The sequence below is a fragment of the Elephas maximus genome, chromosome 12 (genome assembly GCF_024166365.1).
Source record: "Elephas maximus indicus isolate mEleMax1 chromosome 12, mEleMax1 primary haplotype, whole genome shotgun sequence".
Taxonomy (NCBI): Eukaryota; Metazoa; Chordata; class Mammalia; order Proboscidea; family Elephantidae; genus Elephas; species Elephas maximus.
The window spans coordinates 30,756,922-30,776,401 of record NC_064830.1 but is presented as its reverse complement, the minus strand read 5'-3'; the positions used below and the strand labels follow the sequence as shown (position 1 = coordinate 30,776,401).

The 19,480-nt window shown below is 37.9% G+C and overlaps 1 protein-coding gene across 3 annotated transcripts in view; it reads left to right on the top strand.

Moving 5' to 3' along the window:
- NBAS (NBAS subunit of NRZ tethering complex) overlaps nucleotides 1–19,480 on the top strand; it is a 452,886-nt gene that overhangs the window by 178,769 nt on the left and 254,637 nt on the right. For all 3 annotated transcript variants that reach the window (XM_049903481.1, XM_049903480.1, XM_049903479.1), the window contains exons 24-26: nucleotides 1,551–1,736; nucleotides 3,497–3,670; nucleotides 16,036–16,169. In XM_049903481.1, coding sequence (XP_049759438.1) covers nucleotides 1,551–1,736; nucleotides 3,497–3,670; nucleotides 16,036–16,169 — 494 coding nt within the window. The remainder of the gene's footprint in view (nucleotides 1–1,550; nucleotides 1,737–3,496; nucleotides 3,671–16,035; nucleotides 16,170–19,480) is intronic.

Below are 19,480 nucleotides of genomic sequence, written 5' to 3'. Positions count from 1 at the left end.
CTGCTTCCACTCCTCACCTGCTCTGAATAAATTTGGTAAATTCTATACCCTCAATTATCTGTTACACTTTTCTTCCTGTATGTCTTCAATACTACTGCTTTAGTTTTAGCTACTTGTTATATTTTGCCCAGTGCATAGAAAGTTTTCAAATATTTATTCAATGTGAGCAAATGAGTGAACAAAGTTGAATGGGTGAATCAGTATATTTCTGTCAGGATTCCTCTGTTAGTAGTTGCAGTTCTCCTAACTGGTCTACCTACTTTCAGTCTAGTTCATTTCCAATTCATCATTCCCATTTCATTCATCATTCATGAAATACTTACTGAGTATTCTTTCTAAGTGTAAATGGCGTGCCTCAGTCGAAAATCCTTTAGTAGTAGTGCATTTCAGGATAAACTGCAAATTCCTTAGCCCAGCAAACAGCATTCTTTATGATCCGACCCCTCCCTACTATTCTAGCTGTATTTCTCATCACTTCACTTCATACTCTTCTTTCCGGCCAAATGGGACCAATGGTACTTCCGTAACTCAGTGTCCGTCTCTGCTTTCCATGCTGCTCTGTCACTTATTCTTCCTTCCTTACTTAAAAAAAATGCCCACTAATTCCTTAAAGCTCATTTGAAGTGCTCCCTTCTCTGGGAAATTTTCTGACACTCTCAGGTTAGGTTAAGTACCCTCTTCTTTGACATCCTAATCGTGGACAGCACTTACTCATTTTACTTCAATCACTGATTTACCAGATAGTCTTGCCCTAATAGATTAAGATACCTTTGAAAGAAGAGACCTCATTTTACTCAGCTTTGCATTCCTAAAGCCTAGAATGGTGCATGACTTATAGTAAGCTCTCAATAAATAATTGTTAATCTAAGAGTAAGAAAGTTAGCTATTCTAGTATGAGGGATTATGGGTTTAGGCCATAGTCGTCGTTTTTGCCATCAATCAGGATTTGTCATTTCGTTAATCTGGTCAAGTGCTAGTGGTAAAATGCTGTCTACTGAATATCTATAGGTTTGGTCTAAATGAAGGCTCAAGATTTAAACTGAGGTAGAGAAAGTGTCTCTACCAGAGTTAGTCATTCAGCAAACAATTTTTGAATGCCTTCTCTGTGGGAGGCACTGTAGAGGTTTAGGTACTGAACAGAAATATAAAAGCAAAACCTTGGAAATAAACTTTCTTTTTGGAACAAAGTGGTATAGTGAAAATAGGATTAATTTGACATTATAGCTAACTAGCTATGCTATTTTTTTCTTCCTGCTAATACAGTGTTGTGAGAATTAAGTAGACAAATATATGTAAAACTGCTTTGTAAATTGTAAAATGCTCTACAAATTTAAGATGGTTGTTTTCTTCTTTATCTTTAGCATTTCTTATTGTCTGATCCCTTTGAAACAGTGTGATACTGATAAATCTAATTTTTTTTAGTAAATAAAAAATGTATACTACTGACAGTGTGATTTTATAAAAGATGATTACATGGATAAGATATGGTACTTTTTACTTTATGTGCAAAGGGTATAATGTTAAGACTTACTGTCACTTTTCTGTTTTAGGTTGACTGTGCATTGTCACTTATTCGGCTTGGAATGGAGCGGAGTATTCCTGGTTTGCTGGTTCTGTGTGATAATTTGGTTACTCTGGAAACATTGGTTTATGAAGCTGGGTGTGACATAACCCTCACCTTGAAAGAGCTCCAGCAGATGAAAGACATTGAAAAACTAAGATTACTGATGAATAGTGTAGGTTTTATTTTAACAATCTTTTTAAGCATTCCCTATGTACTTTGAGAGGCAAAGATGAAATGTGCTCTGCACTTGAGAACTTAGTAATGAAGAAAAATTTCTTGATTGTTGTGAAATGTTGTGGATGAACTACGAATGTGTCCAAACTGTTTTGGCTGATTTTATACTTTTCTTGCCATTTCTTCAGATCCATCTGTACAATAATTTTTTTTTTTAGGTCTAGCTAGGCGTATTTTTAAACTAGCTTGTATACTAGTAACTGTTTCTATTCCTTCACTGTGTTAAAATCCCCAATTATGTGTCTAGTTCAAGGATTTTAAAAAAAAGAAAAAGTACTGAAGTCCAGAAGGTTGAGTAATTGTCTGAGGGAAGCATCTTGACTTCAGGGTTAAATATGTTTAGGAGAATTTGCCCAGCATTCTTAGATTATTCTTGGGTCAACTTGTACTTTCTTCTCAGTCGATGTGTGGTTTTTACTAAGGCCACTGAACAGTAAGACACTTTTGAAGTCTTGCTAGCTGTCAAACAATGTTCTTCCTATTGTTTTGCTCTTTGGCAGCCGTGTTTGAGTGGGGTGGGCTGGATAAAGGGGTGGAGTCACAGCTGCATGAGGTGCTCTGTTTTCTCTTTTGACTCCTTTCTCCCCCCATCTTCTCTATCTTACACTTTCTTTTTCATCCTCTTCTTTCTTTTCTTTTTCCCTCTCATCATCTTTGTCCCTTGTATCCACCCCTTTCCTCTCTTCTTTTGTCCTTACTTTCCCTTTTTCTCATTAATTTCTTCTCTAATTGGTAATTGACCTTGTGAAAATTGACTGTGTTATAGGTAAACCAAAACCAGTTGCTGTTGAGTCTGTTTTGATTCGTGGTGACTCCGTGTGTCTCAGAGTAGAACTGCACTCCATAGGGTTTTCAGTGGCTGAGTTTTTGAAAATAGATCACCAGGCCTTTCTTTTGAGGTGCCTTGGGGTGAACTCGAACTTCCAATCTGTCGGTTAGCAGTTGAGTTCATTAACCTTTTGTACCAACTGGGGAATTGACTCAATGGCGACTGTGTTATGTATAGGACCCCTTTTAAGAGATTTATTCTCCTGGAATAATTAAGAGAAAGAATTGTGTAATTGTAGGGATACTTAATAGAATTATCATTGTCATTTGGAGTATTGTGAAGGTGGATGTAAAGGGAAAAAAAACAAAATGGAAGAGGAAAAGGTTCCTTTTCTGGAGTTTCTTCATACTTGTCTGTCTGTTTCTGTTGTCTACTTTTCTGTTTCACTTTTTCAGTTGGCCTATGGCCTGTCTCCTTCTTTGACTTGTTTTAATTAACACACACTCACGCACACACCCACAGACACACACTTTTTTTGGATAGAACTTCTCTATGCACTGAAGGACCTCATGAATGAGGAGGAAGAGGGGGAGGAAGGAAGAGGAGGAAGAGGGGGAGGAAGGAAGAGGAGGAAGAGTGGTATGTGTATCTTCCAAAGCTGGGCTTAGGCTGTTTGGGACCCTAAGTATATTATAGGACCGCAGTGATTATTGCTGCTATTAGCTCTACCAGCCCCTGGTAGAAGGTGATCCTCTTGCTACTTACCAGTTTATATATGAGTGATGAGCTGGAGTGCCTGTTATGGACAGTGATGGGCTTTCACTGTTTAACATCAGTCTGTCTGTCTCTGAGCATTAGGACTTGTTGTCTAGGATAATAAGCTATTTAATTTAACTTATTTTGTTTGTTTTGGTTAATCATATTTTCAGTGTTCTGAAGATAAGTATGTGACAAGCGCCTATCAATGGATGGTTCCTTTTCTTCATCGCTGTGAGAAACAGTCTCCTGGTGTGGCTAATGAGCTATTAAAAGAATATTTGGTAACTTTAGCTAAAGGGGACTTAAAATTTCCCCTGAAGATATTCCAACATTCCAAACCAGATGTAAGTAGAAACTCTAACTTCTTAAAAAATCTGTACACATTTTTTCCTACAAAATTTGGTTTTGTTTATTAAATTTTTAGAAGTTCATAAAATTATGTTTATTTTGATTAGTTTACTCCAAAGTTTGGTGACTGTGTACTGTATGTTGGAAACTGTTATTACCAAGAAGGCTAATACTTGGTAGGTATTGAATTCTCACTGTATGCAGGTACTTTACAAGTGTTAACTCATTTAATCCTTATAACAATCTTACGAGGTTTTGTTAGTTGCTGTCAAATCAGCTCTGACTCAGGGCAGCCTGATGTATAACAATAAAATGTTGTTGGGTCCTGTACCATCTTCATGATAGTTGATATGTTTGAGCCCACTGAGCCTAATGAGGTAGTTTTAGTATCTTAATATTACAGGAAAAGAAAATACTCCTTATATTTGCTTGAGACTACTACATTTATAGCTCTCTATTTCTTAAAGATTCAAATTGATGTTTATATTCATTGGTGGTAAAGTCATTTTGTTAAGTGCTGCATATTTTTGTCTTAATCATCTAGTGCTGCTATAACAGAAATACCACAAGTGGATGGCTTTAACAAGAGAAATTTATTTTCTCACAGTCTAGTAGGCCAGAAATCCAAATTCAGGGCATCAGCTCCAGGGAAAGGCTTTCTCTCTTTGTTGGAAGGTCCTTGTCATCAATCTTCCCCTGGTCTAGGAGCTTCTCCATGCAGGGTCCCTCGGTCCAAAGGATATGCTCTGCTCCTGGCGCTGCTTCCTTGGTGGTATGAGGTCCCCCACTATCTGCTCGCTTCCCTTTCCGTTTATCTCTTGTAAGGTAAAAGGTGGTGCAGGACACACCCCAGGAAAACTCCCTTTAGATTGGATCAGGGATGTGACCTGAGCAAGGATGTTACATCCCACCCTAATCCTCTCTAACAATCTAACCTTGCCTCATTATCCACAGGCAGAGATTAGGATTTACAACACAGGAAAATTACATCGATCACAAAGTGGAGGACAACCACACAATACTAGAAGTCATGGCCTAACCAAGTTGACACATATTTGGGGGGGACACAATTCAATCCATGACAGTTTTTCAAAGTAAATGGCATCTCAGTTTAGGTTTAGGTCACATATGCTATTTTAAGAGGCAGTGGCTCCCCTCCCGTTGGAGAGGACTCAAGCAGGATGAGGTAGTCGGTCACTTGAGGCACTGCTTTTGTAGTGAGGTTCCAGCACTAGATTAGGGTCGAAACAGGTGCCATTTTAGTTCTCTCTCAATTTAAACTCTAAATGATTCTGCTTCCATGTTCTAGTCCTTGTCAGTAATCTGAAATCCAGTAAGATTTGTGGTCTTAGACCAGTATAATCAAGGTAGAAAGGGAAGAGCTTCCAGTTAGCCCTAGACATTTTTGTTTGTTTCAGAAAGGGTTGTCTGTCAGAAAGATGTCTGTTCATTGACTGTTTAAAGTTTTCCATCTTTTCATCAGCAGTTTGCACTTAGCATTCAGACTTTAAATTTGGGGTGGGTTACTGCACGTAGAAGGTAAGCTGCTTATGACAGCGGAATACCATGTGAGAAGCAGGATGGATTGAATATGAATGTTTTATGAGGAAGAAAGAAGTGACTTTAAATTCTTTACAGTAATCTTGTTTGTGATACTTCCTTGCAGAGTCTTGTAAATCCTTTGTATATAGTCAGCTTTTTGTTGTTTTTACTTGGCAATTTAGCGTGTGCCTTTTGAATAAAACATATGGCCATTTGCCTTTGTTGAAATACGTGAACATCAAACCACAGAACAGTGATGTTGCTGGACTCTTCCTTTCCAATCCAACCTCTGTATTTCTGTCAATGTTGTCTTTCTTCAGTGCAAATTTGATGTCATGATCTATGAAAAATCTCCAATGATTTACCATTGCATAATTATTATTATACAGGGTAAACGTTGGACTCTGTATTTTGGGCCCTTACAGTCTGCTCTCAGCCGGTGTCGTTAGCCTCATTTTCCTCAGTGAACTTACTGGTCCACTCATGCTGAACTTTCCATCCCTTCACCCTGTCAGCTTTTATCATGGCTCTTTGCCTTTTTGTGGGCTGTTGCCTGTATTTGGAATATTCATCTTCCTTTGCCATATTTAACATATACTTGCCTGTCCTTTAAGATCCTGCTCCTTACGATTCCTTCTGCTGTGAAACCTTTTATGACCTATCTGTGTAATGACAGGGCTTCGTCCCTGCCTCTGTTACAGACCTTGTCATACTTCGTTGCACTTATTTGCTCACTTGTTTGTCTGTCCCCCCAGACTCTTAGTTTCTGATTTGTTTTATCTCTGTGTCCCCTGTATCTCATTCATTTCCTTATTACCAGACACTATCACAGTGTCTAGTAGAGATCAAGTGCTCAGTAAAGTTTGTCAGGGCAAATGAATGAATGAATGATTACAACTAGGTTTTATTATGATTGTTTAGATCATTTTTTTTTTTTTTTTATAATAACTTTTATTAAGCTTCAAGTGAACGTTTACAAATCCAATCAGTCTGTCACATATAAGTTTACATACATCTCACTCCCTACTCCCACTTACTCTCCCCGTCTTGAGTCAGCCCTTTCAGTCTCTCCTTTCTTGACAATTTTGCCGGCTTCCCCTCTCTCTATCCTCCCATCCCCCCTCCAGACAAGAGTTGCCAACACAATCTCAAGTGTACACCTGATATAATTAGCTCACTCTTCATCAGCGTCTCTCTCCCACCCGCTGACCAGTCCCTTTCATGTCTGATGAGTTGTCTTCAGGGATGGTTCCTGTCCTGTGTCAACAGAAGGTCTGGAGAGCATGACCGCCGGGATTCCTCCAGTCTCAGTCAGACCATTAAGTTTGGTCTTCTTATGAGAATTTGGGGTCTGCATCCCACTGCTCTCCTGCTCCCTCAGGGGTCCTCTGCTGAGCTCCCTGTCAGGGCAGTCATCGATTGTGGCCGGGCACCAACTAGTTCTTCTGGTCTCAGGATGATGTAGGTCTCTGGTTCATGTGGCCCTTTCTGTCTCTTGGGCTCTTAGTTGTCATGTGGGCTTGGTGTTCTTCATTTTCCTTTGCTCCAGGTGGGTTGAGACCAATTGCTGCATCTTAGATGGCTGCTTGTTAGCATTTAAGACCCCAGACGCCACATTTCAAAGTGGGATGCAGAATGATTTCATAATAGAATTATTTTGCCAATTGACTTAGAAGTCCCCGCAAACCATGTTCCCCAGACCCCCGCGCTTGCTCCGCTGAGCTTTGAAGCATTCATTTTATCCCGGAAACTTCTTTGCTTTTGGTCCAGTCCAATTGAGCTGACCTTCCATGTATTGAGTGTTGTCTTTCCCTTCACCTAAAGCAGTTCTTATCTACTGATTAATCAATAAAAAAACCCTCTCCCACCCCCCCTCCCTCCCCCCCTCGTAACCACAAAAGTATGTGTTCTTCTCAGGTTTACTATTTCTCAAAATCTTATAATAGTGGTCTTATACAATATTTGTCCTTTTGCCTCTGACTCATTTCGCTCAGCATAATGCCTTCCAGGTTCCTCCATGTTATGAAATGTTTCAGAGATTCGTCACTGTTCTTTATCGATGCGTAGTATTCCATTGTGTGAATATACCACAATTTATTTACCCATTCATCCGTTGATGGACACCTTGGTTGCTTCCAACTTTTTGCTATTGTAAACAGAGCTGCAATAAACATGGGTGTGCATATATCTGTTTGTATGAAGGCTCTTGTATCTCTAGGGTATATTCCGAGGAGTGGGATTTCTGGGTTGTATGGTAGTTCTATTTCTAACTGTTTAAGATAACGCCAGATAGATTTCCAAAGTGGTTGTACCATTTTACATTCCCACCAGCAGTGTATGAGAGTTCCAATCTCTCCGCAGCCTCTCCAACATTTATTATTTTGTGTTTTTTGGATTAATGCCAGCCTTGCTGGTGTGAGATGGAATCTCATCGTAGTTTTAATTTGCATTTCTCTAATGGCTAATGATCGAGAGCATTTTCTCATGTATCTGTTGGCTGCCTGAGTATCTTCTTTAGAGAAATGTGTGTTCATATCCTTTGCCCACTTCTTGATTGGGTTGTTTGTCTTTTTGTGGTTGAGTTTTGACAGAATCATGTAGATTTTAGAGATCAGGCGCTGGTCGGAGATGTCATAGCTGAAAATTCTTTCCCAATCTGTAGGTGGTCTTTTTACTCTTTTGGTGAAGTCTTTAGATGAGCATAGGTGTTTGATTTTTAGGAGCTCCCAGTTATCGGGTTTCTCTTCATCATTTTTGGTAATGTTTTGTATTCTGTTTATACCTTGTATTAGGGCTCCTAGGGTTGTCCCAATTTTTTCTTCCATGATCTTTATCGTTTTAGTCTTTATGTTTAGGTCTTTGATCCACTTGGAGTTAGTTTTTGTGCATGGTGTGAGGTATGGGTCCTGTTTCATTTTTTTGCAAATGGATATCCAGTTATGCCAGCACCATTTGTTAAAAAGGCTGTCTTTTCCCCAGTTAATTGACACTGGTCCTTTGTCAAATATCAGCTGCTCATACGTGGATGGATCTATGTCTGGGTTCTCAATTCTGTTCCATTGGTCTATGTGTCTGTTGTTGTACCAATACCAGGCTGTTTTGACTACTGTGGCTGTATAATAGGTTCTGAAGTCAGGTAAGGTGAGGCCTCCCACTTTCTTCTTCTTTTTCAGTAGTGCTTTGCTTATCCGGGGCTTCTTTCCCTTCCATATGAAATTGGTGATTTGTTTCTCTATCCCCTTAAAATATGACATTGGAATTTGGATCGGAAGTGCGTTAAATGTATAGATGGCTTTTGGTAGAATAGACATTTTTACTATGTTAAGTCTTCCTATCCATGAGCAAGGTATGTTTTTCCACTTAAGTATGTCCTTTTGAATTTCTTGTAGTAGAGCTTTGTAGTTTTCTTTGTATAGGTCTTTTACATCCTTGGTAAGATTTATTCCTAAGTATCTTATCTTCTTGGGGGCTACTGTGAATGGTATTGATTTGGTTATTTCCTCTTCGGTGTTCTTTTTGTTGATGTAGAGGAATCCAAGTGATTTTTGTATGTTTATTTTATAACCTGAGACTCTGCCAAACTCTTCTATTAGTTTCAGTAGTTTTCTGGAGGATTCCTTAGGGTTTTCTGTGTATATAATCATGTCATCTGCAAATAGTGATAACTTTACTTCTTCCTTGCCAATCCGGATACCTTTTATTTCTTTGTCTAGCCTAATTGCCCTGGCTAAGACTTCCAACACGATGTTGAATAAGAGCGGTGATAAAGGGCATCCTTGTCTGGTTCCCGTTCTCAAGGGAAATGCTTTCAGGTTCTCTCCATTTAGAGTGATATTGGCTGTTGGCTTTGCATAGATGCCCTTTATTATGTTGAGGAATTTTCCTTCAATTCCTATTTTGGTAAGAGTTTTTATCATAAATGGGTGTTGGACTTTGTCAAATGCCTTTTCTGCATCAATTGATAAGATCATGTGGTTTTTGTCTTTTGTTTTATTTATGTGATGGATTACATTAATGGTTTTTCTGATATTAAACCAGCCTTGCATACCTGGTATAAATCCCACTTGATCAGGGTGAATTATTTTTTTGATGTGTTGTTGGATTCTATTGGCTAGAATTTTGTTGAGGATTTTTGCATCAATGTTCATGAGGGATATAGGTCTATAATTTTCTTTTTTTGTAATGTCTTTACCTGGTTTTGGTATCAGGGAGATGGTGGCTTCATAGAATGAGTTGGGTAGTATTCCGTCATTTTCTATGCTTTGGAATACCTTTAGTAGTAGTGGTGTTAACTCTTCTCTGAAAATTTGGTAGAACTCTGCAGTGAAGCCGTCCGGGCCAGGACTTTTTTTTGTTGGGAGTTTTTTGATTACCGTTTCAATCTCTTTTTTTGTTATGGGTCTATTTAGTTGTTCTGCTTCTGAATGTGTTAGTTTAGGTAGGTAGTGTTTTTCAAGGAATTCATCCATTTCTTCTAGGTTTTCAAATTTGTTAGAGTACAATTTTTCATAATAATCTGAAATGATTCTTTTAATTTCATTTGGTTCTGTTGTGATGTGGTCCTTCTCATTTCTTATTCGGGTTATTTGTTTCCTTTCCTGTATTTCTTTAGTCAGTCTAGCCATTGGTTTATCAATTTTGTTAATTTTTTCAAAGAACCAGCTTTTGGCTTTGTTAATTCTTTCAATTGTTTTTCTGTTCTCTAATTCATTTAGTTCAGCTCTAATTTTTATTATTTGTTTTCTTCTGGTGCCTGATGGATTCTTTTGTTGCTCAGTTTCTATTTGTTCAAGTTGTAGGGACAGTTCTCTGATTTTGGCTCTTTCTTCTTTTTGTATGTGTGCATTTATTGATATAAATTGACCTCTGAGCACTGCTTTTGCTGTGTCCCAGAGGTTTTGATAGGAAGTATTTTCATTCTCGTTGCTTTCTATGAATTTCCTTATTCCCTCCTTGATGTCTTGTTTAACCCAGTCTTTTTTCAGGAGGGTATTGTTCATTTTCCAAGTATTTGATTTCTTTTCCCTAGTTTTTCTGTTATTGATCTCTAGTTTTATTGCCTTGTGGTCTGAGAAGATGCTTTGTAATATTTCGATGTTTTGGACTCTGCAAAGGTTTGTTTTATGACCTAATATGTGGTCTATTCTAGAGAATGTTCCATGTGCGCTAGAAAAAAAGGTATATTTTGCAGCAGTTGGGTGGAGAGTTCTGTATAAGTCAATGAGGTCAAGTTGGTTGATTGTTGTAATTAGATCTTCCGTGTCTCTGTTGAGCTTCTTACTGGATGTCCTGTCCTTCTCCGAAAGGGGTGTGTTGAAGTCTCCTACTATAATTGTGGAGGTATCTATCTCGCTTTTCAGTTCTGTTAAAATTTGATTTATATATCTTGCAGCCCTGTCATTGGGTGCGTAAATATTTAATATGGTTATGTCTTCCTGATCAATTGTACCTTTTATCATTATATAGTGTCCTTCTTTATCCTTTGTGGTGGATTTAAGTCTAAAGTCTATTTTGTCAGAAATTAATATTGCTACTCCTCTTCTTTTTTGCTTATTGTTTGCTTGATATACTTTTTTCCATCCTTTGAGTTTTAGTTTGTTTGTGTCTCTAAGTCTAAGGTGTGTCTCTTGTAGGCAGCATATAGATGGATCGTGTTTCTTTATCCAGTCTGTGACTCTCTGTCTCTTTATTGGTGCATTTAGTCCATTTACATTCAGGGTAATTATAGATAAATAAGTTTTTAGTGCTGTCATTTTGATGCCTTTTTATGTGTGTTGTTGACAATTTCATTTTTCCACATACTTTTTTGTGCTGAGGCGTTTTTCTTAGTAAATTGTGAGATCCTCACTTTCATAGTGTTTGACTTTATGTTAGTTGAGTCGTTACGTTTTTCTTGGTTTTTGTCTTGAGTTATAGAGTTGTTATACCTTTTTGTGGTTACCTCATTATATACCCCTATTTTTCTAAGTAAAAACCTAACTTGTATTGTTCTATATCGCCTTGTATCACTCTCCATATGGCAGTTCAATGCCTCCTGTATTTAGTCCCTCTTTTTGATTATTGTGATCTTTTACCTATTGACTTCCATGATTCCCTGTTATGTGTATTTTTTTTTTTAATTAATCTTAATTTGTTTGTTTTTGTGATTTCCCTATTTGAGTTGATATCAGGACGTTCTGTTTTGTGACCTTGTGTTGTGCTGATATCTGATATTATTGGTTCTCTGACCAAACAATAACCTTTAGTATTTCTTGTAGCTTTGGTTTGGTTTTTGCAAATTCTCTAAACTTGTGTTTGTCTGTAAATATCTTAATTTCGCCTTCATATTTCAGAGAGAGTTTTGCTGGATATATGATCCTTGGTTGGCAGTTTTTCTCCTTCAGTGTTCTGTATATGTCGTCCCATTCCCTTCTTGCCTGCATGGTTTCTGCTGAGTAGTCAGAACATATTCTTATTGATTCTCCCTTGAAAGAAACCTTTCTTTTCTCCCTGGCTGCTTTTAAAATTTTCTGTTTATCTTTGGTTTTGGTGAGTTTGATGATAATATGTCTTGGTGTTTTTCTTTTTGGATCAATCTTAAATGGGGTTCGATGAGCATCTTGGATAGATATCCTTTCGTCTTTCATGATGTCAGGGAAGTTTTCTGTCAGAAGTTCTTCAACTATTTTCTCTGTGTTTTCTGTCCCCCCTCCCTGTTCTGGGACTCCAATCACCCGCAGGTTATCCTTCTTGATAGAGTCCCACATAATTCTTAGGGTTTCTTCATTTTTTTTAATTCTTTTATCTGATTTTTTTTCAGCTATGTTGGTGTTGATTCCCTGGTCCTCCAGATGTCCCAGTCTGCATTCTAATTGCTCGAGTCTGCTCCTCTGACTTCCTAGTGTGTTGTCTAATTCTGTTATTTTATTGTTAATCTTTTGGATTTCTACATGTTGTCTCTCTATGGATTCTTGCAACTTATTAATTTTTCCAGTATGTTCTTGAATAATCTTTTTGAGTTCTTCAACAGTTTTATCAGTGTGTTCCTTGGCTTTTTCTGCAGATATCCTAATTTCATTTGTGATATCATTAAGCATTCTGTAAATTAGTTTTTTATATTCTGTATCTGATAATTCCAAAATTGTATCTTCATTTGGGAAAGATTTTGATTCTTTTGTTTGGGGAGTTGGAGAAGCTGTCACGGTCTGCTTCTTTAAGTGGTTTGATATGGATTGTTGTCTCCGAGCCATCACTGGGAAACTAGTTTTTCCAGAAAATCCGCTAAAAAAAAACTGCAGTCAGATCCCTATCAGAGTTCTCCCTCTGGCTCAGGCTATTCAGATGTTAATGAAGCCGCCTGGGGAGGGTGGGGGAGGGAACAGAGAGATAGGAGAGTAGCACCTCAGAATATAGCCAGAGTTGCTTGTCTTGCTTGGAATGACTATTATATCTGAGATTCCCGCGGGCGCGTCGCCTATGTGTGCTGTCTGTGTGGAGATTGCCCCCGGGGGGTCTGGCCCGCTGGAGTCACGGTCAGATCCTCCGCTTCCAGCCCCACGCCCAGCGTCAAGGCTCCCCTACTGGGACGGTGCACTCTCGACTCCAAAATCAGTCGCTGCCTCCCAGGGACTTCTCGTCCCTCCAGCCGCGTGGCCGTGCCGCCCCCGTGAACCAGGTGGGCCCCCTCCCGGGGTTAGTTCAGATGGGTGGAGTAGCTCCCCGTGCTTGTGCCGCGACCGAGTGTCCCGGCTGGAACGCTGTTCTCCCCGCTCCAATACCAGTCGCTGCCTCCCGGGGACTTCTCCTACCGGCTGCGTCCCACGCCGCCCGCGCGACCCGGATGGTCACCTTCCCGGGGTTAGTTCAGGGGGTGGAGCAACTCTCCGTGTTTATGGCGTACCTGCGTGCAGTCCAAATCCCTGTGGGACGGTTCCCCGGCTCGGATGCTGCTCTTTCTGCTCCAAGATCAGTCACTGCCTCCCGGGGACTTCTCCTAACTGCTGCGTCCCACGCCGCCCGTGGAACCGGCTAGTCCCCCTCCCGGGGTTAGTTCAGGGGGGTGGAGCAGGTCTCTGTGCTTGTGCCGTACCTGACTGGTACGCTGGCTCCAGGCTCTGGAAACAATCGCTGCTTCCCCGTATTAGTTCGTTCTCCGTCTCTAAATCTGTGTTTGTTGTTCAGGGTTCGTAGATTGTTATGTATGTGATCGATTCACTTGTTTTTCCGTGTCTTTGTTGTAAGAGGGATCCGAGGTAGCGTCTGCCTAGTCCGCCATCTTGGCTCCGCCTCTGTTTAGATCATTTGATTACATTTGTTTGCTTTACTGGGTGAGATTGTGCTAAGAGCATTGTATTTTTCTTGACTGTTTACAAAAAGAATGTACCTGGATCTGCCATGGATCACACGTAAAGGAGCAATGATTCTGTATCAGAGAGCTGAGACTAAGTCACACTGCATTAACAGAGGACCTCTAAATCTTGGTGTCTTACAGCAGCAAACATTCATTCTCACAACTGTGCATGACAGTTGCAGGTGGGCTTCTGCTATCCATGCCTCATTCATTCAGGATTGAGGCTGGAAGAGCAGTTCCCTTTTCTCTCTTGTGGCACAGGAAAAAGAACAGCATAGATTCACACAGTAGCTCTTAAAGCTTTAGCTTAAAAGTGGCTCAAGTTACTCCGCTTACATTTCACAGGCCAAAGAAAATCCCATGGCCACAACTTGGGTTAATGGGGCGGGAAAGAAGAATCCTCTGTTAGGAAGAGGGGAATGAAAAATGGGGAACAATATGCAGTTGACCAGATAAATGATACAGAAGCTGACACTGAAGCTTAGCCTGTGCTGGAAGTGCCATTGGCTGCCAAATTTGTCTTTTTAACTATCTCACGTGCCTCCAGTTCTTCCTCTCTTTTATGAATCCTGAATCACTCATCTCTGATTTTAAGGCATTGCTGTTTGCTTGAATCCTCCTTTGAGAAGTGACACTTGTGAGGAAACTTGGGCTAGTCCTGGATAGAGATGACTTGGGAATAAGCTCTTCTGTCTTCTCATATTGTTCTCTGCCTTCTAAGCTAGTAGTTCTTGAATGCAGCTGTACATCAGAACCATGTGGATACTTTTTTAAAGTACAGTCTTCTAGCCCAATCCAGATATAATAGTTAGAACCGAGGGGGTAGGGCCCTGGAATATGTATTTGGCAAGTTATCCAGTGATTCTGATGCAAAGCTAGGATTAGGAACAATTGATTTTAAATGTCCATTTGTTCTTTTATTAAGGGGGAATTCTGTACATATTATAGCTTTGTTAGGTAAGTCTTTTCATTTCTTTTCTGATTACATAATTCAACGGGAATTTTTAATTTCCAAATAAGCTTTTTTAATGTTTATTGTAGAATATTTAGAAAATACTAGTGCTCATAGTGTTTTGATAAGGATTTATGAATTGTTCCATGTCAAGTGCTTAGAAATGATACCTGGCATACAGTAAAGCATGAGGAAAAGTTTGCTTCTTTTATTATTAATAATGCTTATTGTTATTATGTCCTACTTGCCTATTTCACCAGTTTGCCACTTTGCAGCCTTGGATAACTCTTTGTCAAGTGTTAATGTCAAATGAATAATACATGTGTTTTCTTAATACCTTGAAGAAATGTCTGTAAATCATTTAACTCAATCACTCTAGAAAACTATTTCCCTGGCAGCCCTGAGCGTTTCTTTTTTACATCCATTGATTTCTGATTTTTCTACTGAGAAAATGCCTTTGGTTGACAACTTCCCTGCATCACATTCCTATCTGTTTTGTGTATATTAGTGCATTTTTTAATGAAATGTTGAAAACCAGTAGATCATTATTATGGCGATTATATGGCGATTATTTCAGACTTATACTGTTGTTGAAAATGGATCTAAGACAGTACTTTCAAACTTTGATTTCGTTTTCGTGGTGGTAATAATATAGGAACTTTACATGTATTAATTTATTTAATCCTCACAACAGCCTTATTAGGAAAGTATTGTTGATGTCTCAGTTTTATAGATGAGAAAAGCAAGGCACAAATCTGTTAAGTAGCTTGACCACAAAACTAGTTATGGGCCACATCCAGGATTTGTACCATGATAGTCTGGCTCTAGGACTCTTACTTTTAACCACATTGCATAAATTGCCTCTATAACCTATAATCAAATAGAAAACTTAGAAAAAATATATCAGGTTTATTTTTATAGCCCAGAACATAATCCAGGTTTGGGAATCTGGGGCTTGTTGTGGGAAATGGTGTATCCTATACAGAAATTGACCCAAAACAGCTATCTTTCTGCATCAGAAATGTGGAGTAGATTCTTTTGTGATCTGTGTATGACTGTATTACAATGCAGCTTCTTTTGAATAAAATGTCATAATGTGTATTAAAATGAATAATATATAATATATATATAATTATATATAATGCACATTGAAAAATAATAGGTTCTAACATCTGTGAATGTTAAGGAACTTTATAGATTTTTGTAAATGAGACACAAAAATTTGCTTTAGGGTTAGAAATGTGTGTTTCTCCTATCTACTTTATCTTGAATGGGTCATAAATTGAAGAGTCTGTTTTCAGCAGATGCAAAGTTTATGGGTTACAACTCATCTTTTCTAGCTGATTCTGTAATTAAAATGTGATTTCATTTAGAATTATTAAAGACCCCTAAAGTCTGTAAGTAAAAGAAAAACCAAGATTTGTTTCTGCAGCTGATGAATTGCACTATTTAATATTCTGTTGATAGTGGTACTAGAATATGGAAAAACGGACTGTAAATCTGTTGACATTTATGCATACATGCTTTATTTTCTCTAGCTACAGCAAAAAATTATTCCTGATCAGGACCAGCTGATGGCAATAGCACTAGAGTGCATCTATAACTGTGAACGAAATGACCAGCTCTCTCTTTGCTATGACATATTAGAATGTCTGCCACAAAGAGGATATGGGTAAGAATCCACAGCGTGAGAGTCTTCATTTTTTTTTTTAATTGTGGTAAATATTTTGGTAACAAAACATTTACCACTTTGGGAGTCTTCACATGTACAGCTCAGTGACTTTAAATGTGTTCATCATGTTGCTCAACCATGGCCCTTAACCAGTCCCAAACTTTTCCATCTCGCTTAAGAGAAGCTCATTGTCCTCTAAGAGTTGTGTCTTCCTTTCCTCCTCCTCCTAGCCTGACCTTGGTAACCTGTAATACACTTGCATCTCTATACACTTGCCTATTTTAGATAGTTTGTTTAAATGGGATCGTAGAATGTTTGTCCTTTTGTGAATGACTTGTTTCACTCAGCATAATGTTTTTAAGGTTCATCCGTGTCATAGCATGTATCAGGACTTCGTTTGTCTTTCTAGCTGAGTAATATTCCATTGTTTGTTGTGTCTTTTTATTTTGACATTTAAAACAAAAATGTTGCCTTCACCCCCAGAAAGTTTATTGTAGGGTTTGGGGAATATGACAGAAATATAAAGAATATTATAATTGCTTAGAAAATAAATAAAACCATATGCAATTCTGTGGCCTAGAGAAACTTTTGTTTTTCTACTAGTATGTGGAAAGTGATTGTAATTTTGTTAACCTTAATAATCATTAGAAAACAAAAGAAAATATTATTTTTTTTAATTAAAAAAACTATTTAAGTGGATAGATAGTGATATCTTGGTATTAAATTATGTATTAAGCATTTTTCATGTTTATAGACTAGTATTTCTTTTATGAATGGTTTGTTCTTAACCCTTGCTTGTGGTAATCTTTTTAAGTAGCATTGTATGAATATATATAATTTTTAACTGGGGTTATGTTTAAATGGAAATTTATATAACTTTCTTTTAGATTATTTAGTTACATGCAAGTAAAATTTATATTTTCTTAATGGAAGCCAAGTAATAATCATTCCTTTAACCACTCTTAAAATCTAGTAAATATTTTAAATTTCTCTTCTGGAGAAGTTAATAATTACACATGAAAGAGCACTGAATGAAAAAATCAGGGACCCATTTCTAAGCCTTTGTGACTTCAGCAAGATCACTTAACTTCTCTGGTCATCAGTTTCCTCATTCACAAAATAAGATATTTAGGCAGTAAGGCCTCCTAGCTTTCTGTGTTTTCTTTTTTTTTGCTCTATTTTTCTCCTCTCTCTCTTTTCTCCCTTTCTTCTTTCCTTCCAAAGAATTTGGGAAATGATTGATAGAAAATCACCAATTTTGCAACCTTCTCTGAAATAGTTGTTTCATGCAGTCATGAATGGTACTGAAATCAGGTACTGATTGATGGAGACAGGATATTTGCGTTGTTACCACAGCATTACCCCAGTGACTAATTTTATTTTTTTTAATTCCAAGGGGAAATTTACTTTAGTAAGAGTAAAAGCCTGACTGCCATCACCTGACCCAAACTATCAAATGTATCCTCACTTAGAATGTGGTAACTTGGTACGTGTACCTCCCGGTGTGATGCAGTATGAAGTGCCCAGCACGACAGCATCCCTTATGAAGATCCTTGCCGAAAACGTTTCCCTGGATCTGATTAAGCCTTTAGGGTGAACTTCTGGTTTACAGTAGATCCAGGAGTTAGAGGCACACATTAAACAACACTGTGAATAAACAGATACAGAATGTGTGACACTCTGCTGTAGTCAAGTGGTCTGGTCATTCTGGAAAAATGAGTGTCATGAGGTAAAACAAATTGGCGGGTTTGGGGTGGGATATTATCCCCTCCTAATTTTTAAATACAAAGTAAATACATGAATATAGTTGAAGTCAAGGTCTTGTAAGATTTGTACGGATAAACAGCTATTTGCAGCCCTGCCGTTCCCCATCTGTGGAGACCTCTCTTCGAACAGCAGACATTGGCATGTCCTTTCGATAATTGTTTTCTTCTTGTCTTTGACTCCCTCCTTTAAAAGATTATGCTCATGCTGCTGCTTGCTGATTTTGCCATTTTAGGTGACTGTTGAATTCTTTTTATGGACGTCTGTCATTTCCTCATACTCGCTCTTTTCAGTGTAATCAAAGCTATATCATTATCGTTATGTAAATGTTATTTACGATAGCTAAGTATAATTGTTTTCTTTTTATGCAATTTTTTTTCTTTCTTTTTTAAGTATAATTGTTTTCTTTTTATGGAATTTTTTTGTTTCTTATTGCTTGAAAAATGTCCTTTTTTGTTGTCTTTTTTCTTTCCACTTATCTCCTTCACTCTTCTGACCAAACTGTAAAACTCCTTTCTGTGGTCAGATATAACTAAGAATCTCTCAGTACCTTTCCTTGTTCATTTCTTCTTTCTCTCCCTGTTTTCATTTGGAAACATTCTTCTTGGAACTGCCCTTTCTCTTGTTGTATGAATTGATTGTTCTCTATATCCACTGCATAGCTGTTATCCGGATACTTCTGTTTGCCTCTCTTGTGTTGCATGTTGTAGTCCTTGGCAATTTGTTATCTTCTCCTTTCTTCATTTAGTCTGTGTTTTTGATGGCATGGAGACATTCTTTCTTAAGACTGTAGCATGTCAGGAAAAAAAAATCCTAATTGCAACCTCATACTTGATAAAGGTTTGGCTATATATGGAATCTACTGGTACATACTGTTTAGAAAGAATTTTGTAGTTAAAAAGAATTTTTGAAAGGTTTAAAATCCTTTTCATTGTGGATTTTGAAGGCCTTGCTCTTGTCTTCTCCCTCCAGTATTTTTGAGAAGTCCAATAACATTTTGAATATCAATACTTTATGAGTGGTTTTTACTCTTCTTGGAAAATTTCAGTATCTTCTCTCTCATGTTTTGAAATGTCATAGGGATGTATTTATTATGGGTCTAAATCCATTGTGTTTTTCACTTAATAGTTTATTTCAATCTGGAAACTAATGTCCACCATATCTTTGGGAAATTTTCTTATATTTTTCCCTTGATAAGTTTATTTGTACTTTTTTCTTCCCTCTGTCCTATCCTCCCTTCCTTTCTTCATACGACCCTCCTAGCCATAAACTTCTATTATTCAAATGTTCGATGCCCTGAATTTCTTATTTAATTACCTTTCTTTTTTGTTTATGTATTTATTCACTTCCTTTTCTATTCTGCTTCCCACCATTTGGTCTTTTGTTAAGTGAACCAGGTGATTTCTTCAGTTTTATCTTCTTACCCACCTTTTGACTCTTTAAATTTCATATTTAAATTCCAGGAACATTTCCTTTTTCACTTAAAAATCATATCCTATTCTTGTTTCATAGATACGTAGATACATTTTCTTCTAGTCACTGCATTA